The sequence below is a fragment of the Triticum aestivum genome, chromosome 7A, assembly GCF_018294505.1.
Source record: "Triticum aestivum cultivar Chinese Spring chromosome 7A, IWGSC CS RefSeq v2.1, whole genome shotgun sequence".
In the NCBI taxonomy this organism is placed as follows: Eukaryota; Viridiplantae; Streptophyta; class Magnoliopsida; order Poales; family Poaceae; genus Triticum; species Triticum aestivum.
In genome coordinates this window covers 456716866-456741283 of record NC_057812.1, presented here as the reverse complement: position 1 = coordinate 456741283, position 24418 = coordinate 456716866, and the positions used below count along the sequence as shown (strand labels likewise).

The 24418-nt window shown below is 45.4% G+C and overlaps 1 protein-coding gene across 2 annotated transcripts; it reads left to right on the top strand.

Annotated features, from left to right (window-relative positions):
• The first annotated feature begins 457 nt into the window (after positions 1 to 457).
• On the top strand, positions 458 to 4005 carry LOC123147544 (beta-1,6-galactosyltransferase GALT31A). 2 transcript variants are annotated; one of them, XM_044566815.1, is made up of 11 exons: positions 458 to 711; positions 879 to 918; positions 1001 to 1059; positions 1135 to 1340; positions 1417 to 1480; positions 1575 to 1653; positions 1730 to 1850; positions 1932 to 2019; positions 2407 to 2532; positions 2625 to 2734; positions 3519 to 4005. In XM_044566815.1, the coding sequence occupies exons 1-11, from the start codon at positions 602 to 604 to the stop codon at positions 3671 to 3673; spliced, it is 1158 nt and encodes a 385-aa protein (XP_044422750.1). In that variant the 5' UTR covers positions 458 to 601; the 3' UTR covers positions 3674 to 4005. The 2 variants fall into 2 exon arrangements, with proteins under 2 accessions (XP_044422750.1, XP_044422749.1); XM_044566814.1 differs by having other exon boundaries at positions 1730 to 2019.
• The last annotated feature ends 20413 nt before the right edge of the window (positions 4006 to 24418 follow it).

Below are 24418 nucleotides of genomic sequence, written 5' to 3'. Positions count from 1 at the left end.
TTCAGTCATTTCAACGATGTGCTTCGAGTAGAAAGAGATGTTCCTGTCGACTGTGAAGCTGTCTGCGGCGACTTCGTCAATCTTAAGATGATATGTCGGCTGAGTCTCTTGGATATGCTAATAGGGATAGGGTATACGTGCGTGCGTTAATAGGTGACAAGTGTGTGTATATATGAGCGGTTGCATCTGTAGTTGTTACAAAAAAACTTAGTTCATGCCACTCATATTGGTAGAGATATGATATAAAAGTGTTTTAAGTTTTTTCAGTTGTTTCAACAAGTATAGGAAACCACATACCCGAAATATAAAGGATCTCATTGCCTTTAAATAAATAATCGACATTTACCCCCTATAAATAAAAAACTTATAATTCGACAGAAAGCAACCAGTACACTTTCCGCAAGCTCGAGGAGCCAAAAATCACGGAGGGGCATATGAGCCGAGTCCACGGAGCACTGAGCGCCACTGCATTGCAGGTGAGCAGAGCAGACCAAGGCAAAAGCTCGCTCTCTCTCTCCCTCTCCCTCTCCCTCTCACACGGCTTTCCCTCTCTCTCCTCCCGTTCGAACTAGGAATCCGAGGGCGAGCACGGGCAAAAGCGATGGCCGCGTCCAGGCCGCACCACCGGGCGCCGCCGGGGCGCGTGCCCACGAGGTGCGTCGCCGCGCTCTGCGCCGCCTGCTTCCTCCTCGGCGTCTGCGTCGTCAACCGGTTCGCATTCAGCCCCCCCCCCCCCCCACCCACCAAATCCGCTGTTTCTCCCGGATTTCTCGCTCTCTGCGCCTTACCTGCCCCCAATCTCTTCCTCTCGCCCCGAGCTGCTCCAATGCTCGTCGATTTCGTGAGCGGAGGTGGTGACGTTTGCTCTACTTTTGCAGCTACTGGGCGGTCCCCGAGCCACCCGACTGCCGAAGCAAGGTAATGCGCCGCTCCGATTCAATCCCCTCTCTTCCGTTGATGTTTATCTGGCTGCGCATTGCCAACCGGCCCGGTTTTGCAGGCGAATTCTGGCCGTTCGAGGGCCATGCTGAGCCAAGCACAAACCCGCGAAGTCGTCATGTAATGTCTGAACCTTGAGCGGCCATGAATCTTTCCTTCTCGTTTGGATTCGCTTATTCTGCTTCTGTTTGGCAGCGCGTTGGACAGAACGATATCGGACATCGAGATGCGCCTGGCTGCCGCTAGAGCTGCGCAGATGAGGAGCCAAGGCGTGTCGCCGAGTGATTCAGCCGCTGACCAGGGAAACATGCGACCTAGATTGCTTTTCGTCATGGGTATCATGACCACGTTCAATAATCGGAGGCGCAGAGACTCTATCAGGAAGACGTGGATGCCAGAAGGTAGAGCCTGTAAGACATGGTACTTCCAATTGTTTATGTTTCATTCATACCAGTTTTCACAGTGCTCTGTCTCTAGGTGAGGGTTTGCGAAGGCTGGAGAAGGACAAGGGCATTGTCATGCGTTTTGTTATTGGACGAAGGTATGATATCGCTGAGTTTAAAAATCTGGGAAAGAGATACTAGTCAATGTTCCTGCTTGACACGCTACTGAGTTTTGGTGCTTACATCTCGTAGTGCAAACCCTGGTCCTGACAGTGAAGTGGAGCGTGCCATGGATGCAGAAGATAAAGAATACAATGATATTCTTAGACTTGTATGCTGAGTCGACTACTTTCAACTACTTTAGCTTTTACCTTACCAATGACTATCAATATTGACGCCCTTTGCAGAATCACGTTGAAGGCCAGGATGGGCTTCCTTTGAAGATTCAGATGTTTCTTTCAACTGCTCTGTCCACGTGGGATGCTGATTTCTATGTCAAAGTTGACGATGATGTTCATGTCAACATCGGTATGCCTACACAGAACCCTTTGTTGCTGGTAAATGTTTCGCCGGTATTCTCATGCACTGAGGTTTTCTCTCTTAACACAGGTATTACCAGATCGATTTTGGCACGGCATAGGTCAAAACCTCGGGTGTACATCGGCTGCATGAAATCCGGACCTGTGATTGCTAACAAGTAATACTCAAGAACCCATATTGCCTCCAATTGATTAAAATACTAAACATATGGAGAAATGTGTCAGGCGAGAGCTCCCATTTTTTTTGAATGATAATGCAAACTTGTGATATGAACTGTCGAGTGGTGTGGGGAAAGAAGTATCATCCGTCCGATAGTGGAAGTTAGTCATGTTATGAGCTAGCAAAGCAATTGTTTCATTTTCAGATTATTCATTCCTATTCTGATCGGATAATGAAGATAATGAGTTTTGCATTCTCTTATTTACAAATTACTACAAGGACAGGTCTTACTAGAGATGCTCCCAAATAGATGGTTTCATTTTACTGACATTTCTTCTAAAACATGGAGTAATATAATGTGATAATGCCTGCTTAATGTTCACAGTGAATCTAAATATTACGAACCAGATCATTGGAAGTTTGGGACTGCGGGTAACAACTACTTTAGGCACGCAACACGGCAGCTGTATGCTATAACAAGGGACTTGGCGACCTACGTATCAGCAAACAAGTGAGTCCTAAATTTCTGATGTGGATATGCAATGCCTGATAAAATGGATTACATTACTGCTTCATCTCATATCTGTTTGACATCATTTTTAGGCATATCTTGCACAAATATACAAATGAAGATGTATCATTTGGTTCTTGGTTGATTGGGTTGGATGTTGAGCATGTTGATGAGAGAAGCCTTTGTTGTGGTATTCCTCCAGGTTGGCATCTCGCTTCTTTATTGTTGATTTTCCATTTTGCTTCAGCATACTGTCCTATTTTATCTAGATAATTATTGCATGCTCATTGCGACATCGCTTAACCTGGAAGTTATATGCTTTACAGTACTAAGTAGTTGAGTTAATCATTTTGAATTTTGTACTGAGAAAAAGATGATCCAATTGTCTTACCAACTACAGTGTTTGTTAGCACATAAATTCAAGACTTGCCTTTACCACCTTTCTGTCCCCCAGCTCCCCAGAAGTTGCTCTTTACACCAAACATGTCGGCACATCACATAAGTATTTCATTCATCTGAATGTTACCATCACTTAGTGGTTACTACTTGATTACTTTTAACCTGAATGACCTCAGAATAAGACAGAGGCGAGTGCCTGTTGCTCGCAAATCTAGTGGGTGTTGATCTATCTTCTCTCTCAGTTACTCTTTTGTCTCTTGCACTTCAGTAGGCATGGACACAACACATGGCTCTATCTTTGTACGATGTGGCGAGTGACCATAAGTACAGTATTTTGTTTTAGACCATCAGTACGTCGTTCTTATATCTCTAACTCTGGGGATATATTTACTTCACCAACCATCATTGCCAGCCCTGGTATGTGTTGTGATAATGTGATGCAAAGTCTACCTGGCATTTGCTACCATCCAACATCAGTCAACCTGGCATTTGCTGCAATTGCAAAGCACTTCTGCTTGCTGTTCAGATTGTGGAAACATAAGGCAGGTGACGCACATTTTCATGTGTCATCTTCTCTGATCATGCAGACTGCGAATGGAAGGCGCAGGCTGGGAACCCATGTGGGGCATCCTTCGACTGGAACTGCTCCGGCGTCTGCAATCCAGCAGAGAGAATGGAGGAGGTGCACCGGCGATGCTGGGAACATCGCGAGGCTGCTCTGCCACAAGCGCAGGAGTCTTGACAACCAAGGGGTGGTGGCATCCTTGTGCTGCTCCATGTAAACTCATGTAATTATTCAGTAGACGGCTAGACGCAGACGTAGCAGCTGTCGTGCCGTGGTCTGGGTTCTTGGAGCTACAAATTTTTGCCTTCCGACACCATTTGCATGAATTGGAGGGAAAATTTGAACAGAGCTACTGCATAGTGAAGGTTTTGCATCGTGTATGTAAGATATCCGATATGTGAAGATGAATGCAGGAAAGCTCTGCAAATTGTGTCTGTCATGATTAAATGGACACAATATCCCTGAAACGGAACACCTTTTTCCTGAATTCTCAATGTGGCTGTTTCTTCCTTTGCTATTTTGCAGCGCGCATTTTGGAAATGTATTGCAAAGCCCTCCATAAAGAAATATAAGAGCATTTAGATTACTGAAGTAGTGATCTAAACGCTCTTATATTTCTTTACAGAGGGAGTAGTACTGTACACAGTGGCGAAGCCACTCATCAGCTGGGTAGTCAATTGACTACCCAGCTTTTTGATGAAACTAGCATATGCATGCAGAAATGTTGAATTTTTTGGTTCAAATTTATATACTTGACTACACAATTTGAAAATCCATATTGTCCAGGAAGAGTGCATGGCTTGGCAAAGGACAACATGTGACATGGCTTGTACAAGAGCGGATCTGGCTCTGTTACACGTAGTTTTTGCTAATAGGTTCACGATGCGGGCCTGGCTTGGACACAGGTATTTTTTGCCAATAGGTTCCTGAATTCTGCGAAGATAGAGTATGAAAAGAGCGTAACAGCAACTCTAGCTTACTACATCCCGTAAAAAAATGAGGCTCCATCATGAAGAGCAAAGCCGCGTCGCCCCCGGGCGACACGGGGGAACCCTAGCGCCGCCGCCGCTAGGTCCCCCTTGCCCCCTCCCTCGCTTCGCCGCCGCTGGAGGGGCCGCTGGCGAAGTCCGCGCGCGCTTAGGGAAGGTGGTGGCGGGGCGTTTCCCCTCTCTGTGGCGTTGCGCGCGCATGCGCTGCCTGCGTCGCCTCGGGCGCAGGCGAGATGCAGGGCCGCGGGAGTGGCTTCAGCGTGGGGAGAGGCCGAATCCTGGCCGGGCTTGGCCGGATCTAGCTTCTCCGCCCCCGTTGGCCGCCCTTGATGGGGCTCGGTGGCTTCGTTCCGGCGGCCAGTGAGGGCTGGATCTTGGGGTGGCGGCCACGGACGGCGGAGGATGTGTCGGCGGCTGTGAACTCACGATGGACGACGCGGCAGCCGCGGTGGTGGACGATCCATGCACAAGACGCTTGGTGTAGGCCATTGGAAAAGATCTGGGTGAAGACCTGCTCGCGGCTGCTGCCGAGGCCGGCGATGGCGGCACTATTCGGTGTCATTCCCTTGTTGAAGGCATCGTTGTTGAGAAATTCCAGACCACTATCTGTTACCTCCGGGGGAAACCCTAAATCAGTAGATCGGATGACGACGGCATTATTGTGTCGCTTCCCTCTTGTGGCGTCATTGTTGGAGGTGTACACGGGCTCGAGGGGCCAGTGGACGGAATAATTGGTGGAGCGGTCATTCATCCTGCACATTAATGGTGGCGATTCTCGGCGGCGTGGCGCAGTGGAGACTCGGCGCCCGATGTGTGGCATGGGACTCGCGCAGGAGGGTGACGCTATCAGGCGTCATGGTGGCGTTGATGGCAGAGAGGCCGGGCAAGGTGGTGCAGCAGTAGAACACAGAAGATGGATTGGTGGCAGGTAGCTGCGGCGGCCTCATACCCAGCAGGCGTCCTGGTTGAGGAGTGCGCCGGACTGGTAGGTGCCCCATACCCGGCAGGCGTTCTGGTTGGGACCTCAGGTCTTAGATGTTTAGGTTTAGCTGCGATGTCTGTTTGGTATTAGGCCTAGACTATCAGCGCCCCTTTATCAATTGAATATGAGTAGCGACAGTTGTTGCTTAGATGGTGGCTTTAGTCTTATTGTTGTATGACTTTGTAAGATCTTATAAGAATAATTAATAAAGTGGTTGTATGCATCGCCCAGATGCAGAGGACGAAGGTCCTTCTCCTTTTTTAATAAAAAAATTAATAATAAAAAGCAACTCTATTAGAGTCACTATATGGGATATGGAGGCAGCGACAGTGGTGCGAAAACACATAGTCATCATCAGTGGCGGAGCTACAACATATAAATTTGGCGGGCCAAACTGAAGGTCAAGCCTAAGTTTTCTATCCGCATGGGCCCACTTTTACCATTAGGCTCAATGTTTTAGTACAAACCTGGGTGGGCCATAGCCTTGTTTTTGTTTCAACGTATCTCCGCCACTGGTCATCGTAATGTGTCCTTCATATTTATCATGCATGTAGGACCCATCTGCCATTGAGTCATCTGTTCTTTCTAGCATATTTATAACAATTTAGATCAAACAATGAGCATAATTCAACAAATATTATTATAAACCATTTATCCTACAAAAATAATCTAAATGCAACAAATTATCTGATCAAATAATTTGTTAAAGCAAAAAATGAATGGAATTTAAAGAAATTTAAGCATCCCTTCTTCCAGCTAGCCATGAATGATGGTCAATGAGATCCTCCTTCAACAATGATAAGAGGCCCGTTCTTTAGTCTTCCAGTACGCCTCAAGAAATGCTTGAATGCGTTTTGGGTTCCTCCGAGGCCCAACTGGTTTCCATTACGTTCATAGTCAATGAAGCCTGGCATATCCTTCTCATCCTCTATTATCATGTTGTGTAAGATAACATAATATGTCATGATATTTGCCAAGATAACCTTGTTCCAGAAACGAGCAGGCCCCGGATAATTTCTACTAACCTTGATTGCAACACTCCAAATGCCCTCTTGATGTCTTTCCTCTGAGCTGCTCTCAGGCTTAGAAATTGTTTTCACAAATGTAGACCAAGATGGATAGATGCCATCAGCTAGGTAGTAGCCTTGATCATACTAATGGTCATTCACCATGAAGTTGTAAGGTGGAGAAGTACCAGCAGCCAGCCTTTTTGAAACAGATGAGATCTTTGCAAGACATTGATGTCATTGTGAGATTTAGTCAACCCAAAGTAGTAATGCCATACCCACATATCTTCGAAGGCAACAACTTCCAAAATTATTGTTGGATCCTTCCAAAATTCTGTCACTTCCAATGCATACAGTCAACACTCCGTAGCATCCCATGCCAGCTTTTTGCTTCATGCATCTCTAGAGGCATGGTTCTGTCCTTAGCATAGAGTGCTCGTAGAAACCACTCTCCATAAACCTTCATTACAGTTTGAGCGACCCGACAAAAAGTAGTCTTGCATCAGTCATTTGTGGCCTCTGATTTTGTCCCGACAAAATATCGCACGACTAAGCTGCGATCATGCATGCTTCCTCTTCTTTCTGGTGGATACTATCCATTCAACGATCATCAACATGACCATGTCTTCTTCCGCGTCCAACATTTCTCTCTTGGAATCGGAGCTCGAATTCGAGGACGAGTCATCAAAGAACATAAGCTCCCCCATCGGATCCATCTACACATGAGTCGCTAAACTATATCTATGAGAAAAGGTTGGGGAAGTTTACCTACGGGCGATGGCGGAATGGGTGACAATGGAAAGAAGGCCCGATGGCAGAAGTCTGGGAACGGCTCGGGCGGAGGCTACTGTGGCCAAATCATGGTGACCTGGGCGACAATGATGGCACCAAATGAAAGAGGCACAGAGATGTAGGCGGCGACAGAAGGGAGTGTGTGCCCTGAAATGTTAGTGGGACCAATATTTGGATGGATGGACGACGCGCCATATCGCCTCAGCCAACCTCCAAATATGGCGTCTCATAGGCTCGTTTTGCAGTGTCTTCCATAATTTATGGCGATGGGGGGCCGTATGGCGACTCAGGTAGAGTGACATTTAGGCCCAAAATCACCATATTGACGATTATTATGGTGATCGGGCGGATATGGTGACTCTGCTATAGTTGCTAAGTGAGAGGGTTATGTAGCCATGGCATTAAGGACTAGATCTCACACTGAATTGTAGCAAGGTTTTGGCCCAAATATTTATGTCTTGATAATATATGCCTTCAAATCAACCCAAATTGATGAAATCACATATTTTTGACAACCGCCATCATGATTAAATCATCACAATGTCTCCAAAATGGTATAACTTTTTTCGGGATTCTCAACATAGTTGATGCTATTTTCATGGAAAGTGTTCTACATTTATAGTTTGATATTTTGCTCTTGGCTTTCTATGGTACTAAAAAATGATTTATCGTATGTTGCAAAACAAATGTTACACATTTTATCTTGCATATTAAAGAAACAGGGGAGAAACCATTTTAATCATAGAGCCCGTGCAACATAAGGAGGCTCTTGACGGCCAACAACCGTTTGCCCATGGAAAAGCTTGATTAGTTATTCATGCCTCCATTATTTCAAGGTAGAAACCGTGGGTAGAGCTTGGGCAGTTGCGCATGGTATCTGGGTGGTGGCTCCACCATTGCCAAAAACAATGTCACGAACTCGTGATCATTTGCTTTTTTATATATTTCAGAGTGAGGATTGGACTACATAGATAGGGATTTGGAAAAGAAACTACAATGCTCGAGGAACCAACATACGGTCAGATAGTTAAGAGGGTTGTGGTACCCCCAACTATGAGCGGTAAAATGACATGTTTGCCGCTTTATGTTAGTAGTGAGACACTTGTGGTGACATCAACAACCTTGAAGCTTCACTACTCTCATCCAGACAAGGGTAGCTCATGATGGAGTTCTAAACCGTTCCAAACAAAGCCAATGTGCATGCATGGAGAATGCTCGATAATGGCCTCGCTGTGGGTGATGATCTACATAGACATTGATACGCCTCCAACGTATCTATAATTTTTGATTGTTCCATGTTGTTATATTATCAATCTTGGATGTTTTATAATCATTTTATAGTCATTTTATATCTTTTTTGTATAACCTATTGACATAGTGCCAAGTGCCAGTTGATGTTTTCTGCATGTTTTTTTACATCGCAGGAAATCAATATCAAACTGAGTCCAAACGCAACGAAACTTTACAGAGATTTTTTTTTGGACCAGAAGGAACATAATGGGCCTTGGCAGCGCCTGGGGGGGGTGCTCCGAGGAGAGCACAACCCACCAGGGCACGCTGGGAGGCCCAGGCGCGCCTTGGTGGGTTGTGCCCACCTCGGGTGCCCCCCGGACCACATCTTTGCTCTATAAATACCCCAATATTCTCAAAACCCTAGGGGAGTCGACAAAATATTGATCCAGCTGCCGCAGAGTCCAGAACCACCAGATCCAATCTAGACAACATCTCAGATGGGGTTCACCGCCTCCATTGGTGCCTCTCCGATGATGCGTGAGTAGTTTTTTGTAGACCTTCGGGTCCGTAGTTAGTAGCTATATGGCTTCCTCTCTCTCTCTCTCTCTCTCTCTTGATTCTCAATACAATGGTCTCTTGAAGATCCATATGATGTAAATATTTTGTGGTGTGTTTGTTGGGATCGATGAACTTTGAGTTTATGATCAGATCTATCTTTTTATATCCATGAAAGTATTTGAGTTTCTTTAATCTCTTTTATGCATGATTGCTTATATCCTCGTATTTCTTCTCCAATATTTGGGTTTTGTTTGGCCAACTTGATCTATTTATCTTGCAATGGGAAGAGGTGCTTTGTAGTGGGTTCGATCTTACGGTGCTTGATCCCAGTGATAGAGGGGGAACCGACACGTATGTATCGTTGCTACTAAGGATAAAACGATGGGGTCTATCTCTACATAGATAGATCTTGTCTACATCATGTCATCGTTCTTATTGCATTACTCTGTTTCTCCATGAACTTAATACACTAGGTGCATGCTGGATAGGGGTTGATGTGTGGAGTAATAGTAGTAGATGCAGGAAGGAGTCGGTCTACTAATCTTGGACGTGATGCCTATATAATGATCATTGCCTAGATATCGTCATGAGTATTTGAAGTTCTATCAATTGCCCAACAGTAATTTTTTCACCCACTGTTCGCTATTTTTCTCGAGAGAAGCCACTAGTGAAACCTATGGCCCCCGGGTCTCTTTCTCATATATTTGCCTTTGCGGTCTACTTTTCCTTTGCTTTTATTTTCAGATCTATTAAACCAAAAATACAAAAATACCTTGCTGCAATTTATTCTTATTTATTTTATTTGGCGTTCGATCTATCAATCTACTAGAATTTTATCTGACGTCCGTTTGCCTATCTCGAGGCGCCGTACCCGGAAGGGATTGACAACCCCTTTAACACGTCGGGTTGTGAGGACTTGTTATCTGTGTGCTGGGGATGTTTATGTTGTGTTGCTTGGTTCTCCTACTGGTTCTATAACCTTGGTTTCATTTCTGAGGGAAATACCTACCGCCGCCATGCTGCATTATCCCTTCCTCTTTGGGGAAATACCGACGTAGCTTCAAGCGACATCAAAAGGAATTTCTGGCGCCGTTGCCGGGAAGGATCTTCAACATATACCAGGTTCCTAATCACAAATCTCATCTCCTTGCAATTTACATTATTTTCCATTTGCCTCTTATTTTCCTCTCCCACACTTCACAAAAATTTGCCATTTCATTCGCCCTCTTTTTCGTTCACCGTTTTCTCGTCAGATCTTTTGTTTGCTTGTGTTGCCATGTGCCTTCTATATGCTTGCATCTTTGCTTGCGAAAAATCAATTGATATGGATCCCCATCCACTAGCTAATCTTTTTAAAAGATCCAATCACGATGAATCAATTGCTAGTGAGTTGAGTGCACTAGATTATCTTTATGAAGTTTTGCTTGAGATTCGTGAATCTGAAATGTGATGATGAAATTTATGAAGTGATTCATGATAGCTCCTTGAATGAAAAGCATGATTGCAATGATTTTATTATATATTGTATTAATGTCAATTGTGCTAACAATATGCAAAACTCCAAACTTGGGGATGCTAATTTTGCTATGTCCACTACTTATTGTAATGATCATGATTGGGGTGATTCTTCTTATGATCTTGAAAATTTATTTGAGCCTCATGATGAATATGTTTGTGATAATATTGAAAGTGGGTTTGGAAGAGTGTCAACTCTAGGTAATAATGATCCCACTAATTTGGAGAGTGTTCAATCTTATGAAATTTTTGACAAAAGTGGGTTCGGAGAGGTCATGACTTTATTTGATGATAATCCCACTATTTTGGAAGAGTGTCAACTTGTCAACTTTGCATGCATGTGAATCATGAAGAGAATATTTTGCGTGATAGTTATATTGTGGAATTTGAATATTATCCCACATATAATTATTATGAAAGAGGAAAATATGGTTGTAGAAATTTTATGTTACTAGATTACCTCTCGTTATGTTGACATCGTTAATGTTTTTTCCACTTCTTTGCATATGCTAGTTTTTGCTTGCCATGATAATTTGTTTGCTTATAAAATTCCTATGCATAGGAAGTATATTAGACTTAAATATGTTTGTCATATGTTTCATGATGCTCTCTTTGTGTTTTAGTTCTTATCTTTCGTGTGAGCATCGTTGAAATATTATGCCTAGCTAAGGGCGTAAAACTATAGCGCTTGTTGGGAGGCAACCCAATGAATAAAATTTATTTTTGCTTTTTTGCTTTCTGTTCTTGAGTGTTAGAACAATTATGCTACTGTTATGATTGTGTTTTTTTATGTTTTAATTACTTTTTGTGCCAAGTAAAGCCTTTAGGATCTTCTTCGGTGATAGTTGTTTGATCTTGCTGAAAAAACAGAAGCTTTTGCGCTCACGAAAAAAATTCTCATTTTTTACCAGAGAGTGATAAAATACCCATTCCTATTGCAGTAGATCAATATACAAATTTCTCAGGTCGTCCTAATTTTTCAGAATTTTTGGAGTTACAGAAGTATTCGCAATAGTCTGATTTCTACAGACTGTTCTGTTTTGACAGATTCTGTTTTCTTTGCGTTGTGTGATTGTTTTGATGGCTCTACGGTTTTCTTTGATGAGTTTTTGCCATAGAAAAGGTTGAATACATTAGATTTAATGCAAGAACAAAATATGAATTGGTTTGATACAACACTTATAGTAGTGATTTATTTTCTTATACTAACCGATCTCATGAAGGTTTTGTTGAGTTTTGTGTGATTGAAGTTTTCAAGTTTTGGGTTATCTTACGATGGATGAAGGAATAAGGAGTAGAAGAGCCTAAGCTTGGGAATGCCCCGACATCCCAAGCTATTATCCAAAAATGAGCAACCAACTAAGCTTGGGGATGCCCCCGAGTGGCATCCCCCCTTTCTTCTAACGACCATCAGTATTTTAGTCGAAGCTATATTTTTATTCGTCACATACCATGTGTTTTTATTGGAGCGTCTTGTATGATATGAGTCTTTGCTTATTTTATTTTGTGTTTTAAGTCTTGATTCCTTGATGGACACACCTATTTGAGAGAGCCAAAATTATGTCATGACTTGTTAGAATTGCTCTCTATGCTTCACTTAAATTTTTTTATGAGCTATGGACTTGTTCTAGTGCTTCACTTATATCTTTTTGAGCATAGTGTGCTTTAGTATTTTTGAAGAAATGCTCTCTTGATTCACTTAGATTTATTTTATAGTTAGTAAAATTTTCAAGAAATTCTCTCTTGCTTCACTTAAATTAATTTGTGAGAAAGAAAAAAATATTATGCTCATGATCTTCACTTATATTTGTTTGAGCTTATGAAAAGCAACACATGACAATTAGTCCCAAATTGATAGATATTCAAGAAGGATATAATAAACACTTTCATGAAGATTCTTGGACAAAATAAACTTGATTCTTAGTAATAGTTTTGAGATATGATGATGTGATATGTGAGTTATGTTGATGACTAATTATGCTTTAGTAAGAATATTGGTGTTAAGGTTTGTGATTCCCTATGCAAGCACGAAAGTCAATATTCATGCAATGAAATTATATCCTACTTGTGGTGCATTATTCAGTGTTAATTATGCTTAATTCTTGCTTATGAGATTATTCGTTTCTTGGTTGGTCGCTTCTCAATCTTTTGCTAGCCTTCATTTTCTAATAAGTATGATCTCTACTTGTGCATCCAAAATCCTTTAAACTAGTTTTGCCACATGAGTCCACTATATCTACCCATATGTGGTATTCTTTTGCCGTTCTAAGAAAATTTGCATGTGCCATCTATAATTTTCAAAATAAACTTCTCTTTTGTGTGTTCGTTTCGCTCGCGGAGCGGTGAGGGGTGGCTAATATTTTCCATGCTAGATGTGTTATTCTCATGAAGAGTGTTTATTCACTTGTCATTGCACGAGAGTAAGGCAAGGGTATTAGGGATGCCCAGTCCCAAAATGAAAAAATGAGTTTACTTTATGTTGTCAAATAATAAATTCCTTGGAAAGTGTTGGTATGGAAGGCACCTGTGGATACAGTTAGCCATGGAAAGTGAAAGTATGGTGGAAAAAGGAATAAACTTTATTTTCTGTTTGGGAACCGCCTATGATATATCAAGCATGGAAAGTGTTGGGAACTCTAAGTCGTTTTCGTTGGTGGGATGGATACACCTCCCAAAATGTTTTTATCTCTAAGTTTTTCGCTTTGAGCTCTGGCACCTCTACAAATCCCTACTTCCCTCTACGAAGGGCCTTTCTTTTACTTTATGCAATTTTTATTTTGAATTTGAGTCCTCATCTTCTCTTATAAAAGCATCAACTAGGAGGCAATATGATCGTACTTGAGTATTGGGTGTAGTTAATATGCGAGTGTGTTTCATGAATGGATCAATGGTTGATGGGCTAGGGATAACTTATTTTAGCGTTGATATTTTGAAATACATGGTTGCTTGTTGATATGCTTGAGTATTTAAATTATCATGTCAAAACTAGACTATTGGTTTGAACAATATAAAAGTCCAAATGTCCATGCTATAAATAAAGAATATGATATGACATGTTAGGCATCATTCCACATCAAAAATTCTGTTTTTATCACTTCCCTACTCTAGGACGAGTAGGAGTTAAGCTTGGGGATGCTGATACGTCTCCAACGTATCTATAATTTTGATTGTTCCATGCTGTTATATTATCAATCTTGAATGTTTTATAATCATTTTTTCATTATATATTTTTATATCATTTTTTGGTACTAACCTATTGACATAGTGCCAAGTGCCAGTTGCTGTTTTTTGCATGTTTTTTACATCGCAGGAAATCAATATCAAAAGGAGTCCAAACACAGCGAAACTTTACGACGATTTTTTTGGACCAGAAGGAACATAATGGGACTTGGCTGCGCCTGGGGGGGGGGGGTGCTCCGAGGAGAGCACAACCCACCAGGGTGCGCCAGGAGGCCCAGGCGCGCCCTGGTGGGTTGTGCCCACCTCGGGTGCCCCCCGAACCGCCTCTTTGCTATATAAATACCCCAATATTCCCAAAACCCTAGGGGAGTTGACAAAATATTGATCCAGCCGCTGCAGAGTCCAGAACCACCAGATCCAATCTAGACACCATCTCGGATGGGGTTCACCACCTCCATTGGTGCCTCTCCGATGATGCGTGAGTAGTTCTTTGTAGACCTTTGGGTCCGTAGTTAGTAGCTAGATGGCTTCCTCTCTCTCTTGATTCTTACCTGGTCTCTTAGAGATCCATATGTGTAAATCTTTTGCGGTGTGTTTGTTGGGATCAATGAACTTTGAGTTTATGATCTGATCTATCATTTTATATCCATGAAAGTATTTGAGTTTCTTTGATCTCTTTTATGCATGATTGCTTATAGCCTCGTATTTCTTCTCCGATATTTGGGTTTTGTTTGGCCAACTTGATCTATTTATCTTGCAATGGGAAGAGGTGCTTTGTAGTGGGTTCGATCTTATGGTGCTTGATCCCAGAGGGGAACCGACACATATGTATCGTTTCTACTAAGGATAAAATAATGGGGTCTACCTCTACATAGATAGATCTTGTCTACATCATGTCATCGTTCTTATTGCATTACTCCATTTCTCCATAAACTTGATACACTAGATGCATGCTGGATAGCGGTCGATGTGTGGAGTAATAGTAGTAGATGCAGGCAGGAGTCGGTCTACTAATCTTGGACGTGATGCCTATATAATGATCATTACCTGGATATCGTCATGAGTATTTGAAGTTCTATCAACTGCCCAACAGTAATTTGTTCACTCACCGTTTGCTATTTTTCTCGAGAGAAGCCACTAGTGAAACCTACGGTCCCCGGGTTACTTTCTCATATATTTGCCTTTGCGATCTACTTTTCCTTTGCTTTTATTTTCAGATCTATTAAACCAAAAATACAAAAATACCTTGCTGCAATTTATTCTTATTTATTTTATTTGGTGTTCGATCTATCAATCTACTACAATTTTATCTCACGTTCGTTTGCCTATTGAGGGAGTCCTGGATTAGGGGGTCTCCGGACAGCCGGACTGTTGGACTATGAAGATACAAGATTGAAGACTTCGTCCCATGTCCGGATAGGACTCTACTTGGCGTGGAAGGCAAGCTAGGCAGTACAGATATGGATATCTCCTCCTTTGTAACCGACCTTGTGTAACCCTAGCCCCCTCCGGTGTCTATATAAACCGAAGGGTTTTAGTCCGTAGGACAACATACAATCATACCATAGGCTAGCTTCTAGGGTTTAGCCTCTCCGATCTCATGGTAGATCAACTCTTGTAATACTCATATTGTCAAGAATAAATCAAGCAAGACGTAGGGTTTTACCTCCATCAAGAGGGCCCGAACCTGGGTAAAACATCATGTCCCCTGCCTCCTGTTACCATCCGCCTTAGATGCACAGTTCGGGACCCCCTACCCGAGATCCGCCGGTTTTGACACCGACAAGGGTGCTTTCATTGAGAGTTCCTCCGTGTCGTCGCCGTTAGGCTTGATGTCTCCTATGATCATCGATAGCGATGCCGTCCAGCGTGAGACTTTTCTTCCTGGACAGATCTTTGTGTTCAGCGGCTTCGCACTGCGGGCCAACTCGCTTGGCCATCTGGAGCAGATCGAAAGTTACGCTCCTGGCCACCAGGTCAGGTTTGGAAGCTTAAACTACACAACCGATATCCGCAAAGACTTGATCTTCGATGGATTCGAGCCCCTGCCTTGTGCGCCACGCGGTCACGATGAGTACGATTTAGCTCTACCATCGGACAGTGTTCAAGAAATTGCACCGGCAGCTGCTCCGACCCTCAATTCGGGGCCAGTTGCGCCATCCATGGACGGGTGGATAGACCCCGCCACAGAGGCCGTATCCTCTGTGGCGATCGAGCCGAATATCGACCTTACCCTTCACGAGAGCCATGTTGCCAAACTGCCGGATCCTTCTCCGGCCACGGACTTCGAACCGCCTGCGCCCGTTCCTGTCGAATCCGATTGGGTGCCGATCATGGAGTTTACCTCCGCGGATATTTTTCAGCACTCGCCCTTCAGCGACATACTGAACTCATTAAGGTCTCTCTCCTTGTCAGGAGAGTCCTGGCCGAACTACGTCCGGCAGGATTGGGATGCGGATGACGAAGAAATTCGCCGCCACCCACCACCCACTTAGTAGCCACTGTCGATGACTTAACCGACATGCTCGACTTCGACTCTGAAGACATCGACGGTATGGACGACGATGCGGGAGGCGAAGAGGAACCACTGCCCACAGGGCACTGGACAGCCACCTCATCATATGACATATACATGGTGGACACATCGAAAGAAGGCAATGGCGACGGGACAGCGGAGGATGACCCCTCCAAGAAGCAACCCAAGCGCCAGCATCAGCGGCGCTGCTCTAAGTCCTGTCAAGGCAAAAGCAGTCATACCGGCACCGGAGATAATAGCACTTTGGACAATGCCGAAGGCAACAACAATCCCCTCCAGCAAGATTTAGAGCAGGAGGATGGAGAAGCCAGCCCTCCTGAGAGAGCGACAGATGGAGAGGCGGAGGATGATAATTACATGCCTCCCTCCGAAGACGAGGCAAGCCTCGACGATGATGAATTCGTCGTGCCAGAGGATCCCGTCGAACAAGAGTGCTTGAAGCGCCGGCTTATAGCCACGACAAATAGCCTTAAGAAAAAGCAGCAGCAGCTTCAAGCTGATCAAGATTTGCTAGCTGACAGATGGACTGAAGTCCCGGCGGCCGAGGAATATAAACTCGAACGCCCCTCCAAGAGTTACCCAAAGTGCAGGTTGCTACCCCGACTGGAGGAGGAAGCACCGAAACCTACATCCCTGGCGTATGACGCGGCTGATCGGCCACCTCGTGGCCGCGACAGAGAGGCATTCCAGCCAAAAGCTCAGCCCGCACCCCGATGCCATTCAAATAAAAACGCATGGGGAAATACGCCAGACCTGCGAGACGTATTGGAGGACAAAGCAAAACATGCAAGATCGGTCTACGGATCAAGAGGGCGCACCACTACGCGAGACGATAATCGTCACGCCGGATACAGTAAAAGCAAGTCCGGCCAGGCCGAACACAGCGGCTAAGACTCATTCTAGCTGCGTCGCGATATAGCCCAGTACAGAGGCGCCGCACACCCCTTATGCTTCATAGACGAAGTAATGGATCATCAAATCCCAGAGGGTTTCAAACCCGTATATATAGAATCATACAACAACACAACAGATCCTACGGTGTGGATCGAGGATTTCCTCCTGCACATTCACATGGCCCGCGGTGATGACCTACATGCCATCAAATACCTCCTACTCAAACTCAAAGGACCAACTCGGCATTGGCTCAACAGCTTGCCAGCAGAGTCCATTGGCTGTTGGGAAGATCTAGAAGCCGCATTCCTCGACAACTTTCAGGGCACTTATGACCACCAGACGCCAATGACTTGAGCCACATAATTCAACAGCTAGAGGAATCGGCCAGGCAATTCTGGACATGGTTCCTAACAAAGAAAAATCAAATCGTCGACTGTCCGGATGCAGAGGCCCTAGCAGCTTTCAAGCACAACATCCGCGACGAGTGGCTAGCCCGGCACCTTGGTCAGGAAAAGCCGAAATCTATGGCAACCCTCACGACACTCATGACCTGCTTTTGCGCGAGAGAAGACAGCTGGCTGGCTCGTAGTAATAACATATCAACGAACCATGGTACTTTGGATACCAAGGACGACAATGGCAGGTCACGTCGCAACAAGCATAAGCGCCGCAGTAACAGTGACAATATCGAGGATACGATAGTCAATGCCGGATTCAAAGGCTCTAAACCCGGTCAGCGGAAAAAGCCATTCAAAAGAAGCACTCCGGGCCCGTCCAGTTTGGACCGTATACTCAATCGCTCGTGTCAAATACACACGACAAGCCAGCCAACCACACCAACAGGGACTGTTGGGTGTTCAAGCAGGCTGGCAAGTTAAATGCCGAAAACAAAGATAAGGGGTCACATAGCGATGACGAGGAGGAGCCCCGGCAGCCGAACACCGAATGACAGAAGAGGTTCCCCCCACAAGTGCGGACGGTGAACATGATATACACAACCCACATCCCCAAGAGGGAGCGGAAGCGTGCGCTCAGGGACGTATATGCGTTGGAGCCAGTCGCCCCCAAGTTCAACCCATGGTCCTCCTGTCCGATCACCTTCGATCGCAGGGACCACCCCACTAGCATCCGTCATGGCGGATTCGTCACACTGTGTAACGCCCTCGATGCGGCTATATCTCCCATGTGTCGAAGCACGACTTAGAGGCATAACCGCATTGAAAGCAATGTCGCAAGTGAGGTAATCTTCACACTACCCATGTAATACATAAGGGAAAGAGATACATAGTTGGCTTACACTCGCCACTTCACACAAATACATGAATAAAGCATTACATCATCCAAATACAATCACGGTCCGGCTACGGAACCAAAATAAAAGAAGAACCCCAAATGCGACAAGGTCCCCGATCGACCCCAACTGGGCTCCACTACTAATCAACTAGAACGAAACAACACCAAGGACAAGATCTTCATCGAGATCCTCCTGAGCTTGGTTGCGTCATCTGCATGGACTCATCAGCACCTGCAAGCTGGTTTTGGAAGTATCTGTAAGTCACGGGGACTCAGCAATCTCACACCCTCGCGATCAAGACTATTTAAGCTTATGGGTAAGGTAAAAGTATGAGGTGGAGCTGCAACAAGCGACTAGCATATATGGTGGCTAACATACACAAATGAGAGCGAGAAGAGAAGGCAAAGCACGGTCGATAAAAGTATGATCAAGAAGTGATCCTAGAACAACCTACGTCAAGCATAACTCCAACACCGTGTTCACTTCCCGGACTCCGCCGGAAAGAGACCATCACGGTTACACACGCGGTTGATGCATTTTAATTAAGGTCAACTTCAGGTTTTCTACAACCGGACATTAACAAATTCCCATCTGCCCATAACCGTGGGCACGGCTTTCGAAAGTTCAAATCCCTGCAAGGGTGTCCCAACTTAGCCCATCAGAAGCTCTCACGGTCAATGAAGGATATTCCTTCTAGCAGGAAGACCCGATCAGACTCGGAATCCCGGTTACAAGACATCCTCGACAATGGTAAAACAAGTCCAGCAAGACCACCCACTGTGCCGACAATCCCGATAGGAGCTGCACATATCTTGTTCTCAGGGCACACCGGATAAGCTAAGCGTACGGGAGCCAACGTAACCCAAGTTGCCAAGGGACGGCCCCGCACGGTGCTCTGGGTTGGACCAACACTTAGACAAGCACTGGCCCAGGGGGTTTAAAATAAAGATGACCCTCGGGATGCGTGACTCCCAAGGAAAAAAGGCTAGGTGGCAAATGGTAAAACCAAGGTTGGGCCTTGCTGGAGGAATTTTATTCAAGGCGAACTGTCAAGGGGTTCCCATTATAACCCAACCGCGTAAGGAACGCAAAATTTGGGAACATAACAACGATATGACGGAAACTAGGGCGGCAAGAGTGGAACAAAACACCAGGCATAAGGCCGAGCCTTCCACCCTTTTATATAGATGCATTAATTAAAAAAGATATATTGTGATATCCCAACAAGGAACAACATCTCCATGTTCCAACAAGGAACAAACTTCAATCTTCACCTGCAACTAACAACGCTATAAGAGGGGCTGAGCAAAGCGGTAACATAGCCAATCAATGGTTGCTAGGACAAGGTGGGTTAGAGGCTTGGTTCAACAATATGGGAGGCATGATAAGCAAGTGGTAGGTATCGCAGCATAGGCATAGCAAAAGAGCGAGCAACTAGCAAGCAAAGATAGAAGTGATTTCGAGGGTATGATCATCTTGCCTGAAATCCCGCAAGGAAGAAGAACGAGTCCATGAAGAAGACAAACGGGCGTAGTCGAATGAATCCTCACAACACAACGTTACCGGATCCAACCCGAAGAAGCAAACACCGGAAAGAAGCACACAACATAGTAAACAACCAACACATGAACATGGTATGATATGCGGGATGCGGTATGCGATGCATATGCATGATTTGCAAAGTAAAGATTGAACCTGGCCTCAACTTGGAAATCCAAGAGTGCCACTAGGAAGGTGAGGTGATTTCGATTGAAATCGATATAAAGATCACCGGAATTGGATGCACGGTTTGGAAATGGCAAGCAAAACAAATATGGCACCGGTCTGCGATAAACAGCAAGTAGCCACCTAAATGCAACAAGTTAAACATGCTACATCACCCAAACATTGCAACAAAATACATGGCAGGGATCCATTCATGATGCTTAACAAAATATGAACACTGAGCTACGGCCAATTCATCCATTAACAGGTTCAAACAAACATGGCAAAAGTGCAATTGGTAAACAGATCTCAGACTTAGTGAAATTAACACTTGTCTGAAATTTCAGATCAGGTAGCACACTTTGGAGCATGAAAACTAGATGCTACACGAACTTAACATAGCAAAGAAAAGCATGGAATGAAGCTACTCAAAGAGCTTAACAAAATTCCCTTAGTGACCTTGAGCCAAAAGGGATCAGAAAATAAAATTGCAAGCATGTGAACATGGCAAAAACATAATCAGGTTACAGACTTAGAGAAAAACTGGAACATGCAAATCAGATATCAAGTAGGCATGTTTACGAACTTGATGCACTCACTACAGAGCATGGCATGACAAACTAAGCATACAACCAGCAATAATACACATTATATAAGCTAGACATGGCAAGAACAATAACATAGCATGCACGGATCAACAACAACATCCTCGGCAAAATTGCTAACAAGTAGACAATCTGCCCAGATTCACGAAATAGCAAAAGTAGAGCTCGATTGACTCAAACTAGGGTGCTCCATAAATGCAAACAAAGACATGGATGGATAGAGCACCACAAAGTTAACAAATCATCCTTACTGATCATCCTCAAACGAGGCACAGATCACTAGGAAACAAAATGAACATATGGCATATTGATAAAAACAGATCAAGGACTTAGTGAGATTGCTAAGTCCCTGAAATCAGGATTAACGAATGCGCTACTTTGCAAGCTTGTGCTAGTCACCACACACATCAAAAAATACATGTTAAGCACCTCTGGAAAGATGGCATGGCATATAACAAAACTCATGTAGAGCTCAGGATCATATCATGCACACAATAATCATGGCAAAAATGACAAATAACTATTTGGAGCAGCAGATCTGACAATTAACTCAAATAGCACTCTTCCAACAGCATTTCGGGCATCAGGATGAACTCAAATGAAAATGATGCAATAAGATGAAATGATGTACTCTCTGAGGCGAACATTTTGATATGCTACACGCGCAAAACGGAGCTACAGATGCAAAGTTGTGGCATGATGAACATGTGCATTTGAAACATGGAAAACTCGGGGACTTAGTGAAATCTCACCCCGCGGAAAAAGTCAACGGCGCGGAATCCGAGGTTCGCCGGAGCTGAAGAGGAAGACGTCGGCGTGGGCGCGGAGCTCGCCGGATCGGAGCCGTGGACGCGTGGATCCGGCGCGGTGGAGGTGCGGGGCGGTGCCGGCGTCTCGGATCTGGCCGGAGACGGGCAAGGGCGGCGGGGCCCCTACGTCCGGCGAGAAGGCCGGCGCCAGCGGGCGCCGGAGCGGCGAAGGGTAGGCCGGCGCGGGCGCGGTTTGGTGCAGGGGGGTTCGGGCCCCGGCGAGGACGTGCTCGCCACGGTGCCTCGCCGGATCGGGGAGAATACGGGGCGGCACGGCGATGTTGCATGGCGGCGGCGGAGCACGCCGGGCGGCGCGGCCGGGGCAGGCGCCGGCGGCGGCGATGCGCGTCAGGAGGAGAAGCTCGGGCGGCGGCGCTGCGGTTCGGGCCCGGGCGGGCCAGATCTGGGCGCCACGGGCCCGCGCGGTGGAGGTGCGAGGGTGGCGACGTGGCCGGCTGTGAATGGTTGCGGCGGGTGACGCTGCTGACATGGCGACGTCTGATTCGTCAGAGTGAGGTGGAGGGCGTGGCCGGACATGTCCGGTGGCGCGGGACGAAATGAGTTTTAGGGTTTCATCTGCGCGAATTTCGGAGGGGATCACACATTTATAGGTAGAGGGAGCTAGGAGAGTCCAAATGAGGTGCGGTTTTCGGCCACGCAATCGTGATCGAACGACCGAGATGATGGAGGAGGCTTAGGTGGGTTTTGGGCCAAAATGGAGGGGTGTTGGGCTGCAACACACCCAAGGTCTTCTCGGTCCCTCGGTTAACCGTTGAAGCATCAAACAAAGTCCAAATGGTACGAAACTTGACAGGCGGTCTACCGGTAGTAAACCAAGGCCGCATGACAAGTCTCGGTCCAATCCGGAAATGATTAACCCCCAAACATGAAAAGAAGGTATAAATGACCATCGGAGGAGATAGGAGCGCCGGAATGCAAAACGGACAACGGGGAAAATGCTCGGATGCATGAGACGAACATGAATGCAAATGAAATGCACATGATGACATGATATGCAATGCATGACACGCAAGCAATGACAAGGAAAACAACAACGAATAACTGGAGGACACCTGGCACATCGGTCTCGGGGTGTTACAACACTCCACCACTACGAGAGGATCTCGTCCCGAGATCTAGAATGGCACCGGAGGGACAACGGAAAAGAAAGAGAAGAGGTAAAACGAAGTTTCTCCTTTGAGAAACGAGTGAAACCACGAACCTTGTAAAGGTTGAACACATTGAAAGAAAGGGTACAACAGAGACGAACAAAGTTGAAGCACTCCGTTTGAAAAGAAAGGAATTGAATAAGAACTTGATTAGGTGATAGAACTTGAAAAGAGGGCACGACACTCCGGTTAAATGGACAATCATGAAAAGAACACGGTCCTGGCAATCCGAGATAATGAGTGAAGAAAGCAACATCACAATGTGTAATGCCCTCGATGCGGCTATATCTCCCACGTGTCGGAGCACGACTTAGAGGCATAACCGCATTGAAAGCAATGTCGCAAGTGAGGCAATCTTCACGCAACCCATGTAATACATAAGGGACAGAGATACATAGTTGGCTTACAATCGCCACTTCACACAATACAAGAATAAAGCATTACATCATCCAAATACAATCAGGGTCCGACTACGGAACCAAAATAAAAGAAGAACCCCAAATGCGACAAAGGTCCCCGATCGACCCCAACTGGGCTCCACTACTGATCAACTAGAACGAAAACAACACAAAGTACAAGATCTTCATCGAGCTCCTCCTGAGCTTGGTTGCGTCAACTGCACGATCTCATCGACACCTGCAAACTGGTTTTGGGAGTATCTGTGAGTCACGGGGACTCAGCAATCTCGCACCCTCGCGATCAAGACTATTTAAGCTTATGGGTAAGGTAAAGGTATGAGGTGGAGCTGCAGCAAGCGACTAGCATATAAGGTGGCTAACATACGCAAATGAGAGCGAGAATAGAAAGCAAAGCACGGTCGATAAAAGTATGATCAAGAAGCGATCCTAAAACAACCTACGTCAAGCATAACTCCAACACCGTGTTCACTTCCCGGACTCCGCCGGAAAGAGACCATCACGGTAACACACGCGGTTGATGCATTTTAATTGAGTTAAGGTTCAGGTTATCTACAACCGGACATTAACAAATTCCCATCTGCCCATAACCGCGGGCATGACTTTCGAAAGTTCAAATCCCTGCAGGGGAGTCCCAACTTAGCCCATGACAAGCTCTCACGGTCAACGAAGGAATAGACCTCCTCCCGAGACATTCCTATCAGACTCGGTATCCCGGTTCTTCAAGACATCCTCGACAATGGTAAAACAAGTCCAGCAAAGCCGCCCGATTCGCTGACATCCTGATGGGAGCTGCACATATCTCGTTCTCAGGGCAACACTGGATAGGTCAAGCTACGAGTAAAACCAGCCCTCAAGTTTCCCTGAGGTGGCCCCGCAGGCTGCCCATTTCGGACCAACACTTAGACAAGCACTGGCCCGGGGGGGGGGGGGTTAAAATAAAGATGACCCTTGGGCTGGCCTAACCCAAGGGAAAAAGAGGCTAGGTGGCAAATGGTAAAACCAAGGTTGGGCCATGCTGGAGGAGTTTTATTCAAAGCGAACTGTCAAGGGGTTCCCATTATAACCCAACCGCGTAAGGAACGCAAAATCCGGGAACATAACACCGATATGACGGAAACTAGGGCGGCAAGAGTGGAACAAAACACCAGGCATAAGGCCGAGCCTTCCACCCTTTACCAAGTATATAGATGCATTAAGTAAATAAGATGTATTGTGATATCCCAACACGTAAAACAT

Coding starts and splice junctions, on each gene's coding strand:
- LOC123147544 (XM_044566814.1), top strand. CDS start 602: ATGGCCGCGTCCAGGCCGCACCACCGGGCGCCGCCGGGGCGCGTGCCC. Junction 919..1,000: donor CACCCGACTGCCGAAGCAAG/GTAATGCGCCGC, acceptor CCGGTTTTGCAG/GCGAATTCTGGCCGTTCGAG. Junction 2,735..3,518: donor TTGTTGTGGTATTCCTCCAG/GTTGGCATCTCG, acceptor CTGATCATGCAG/ACTGCGAATGGAAGGCGCAG.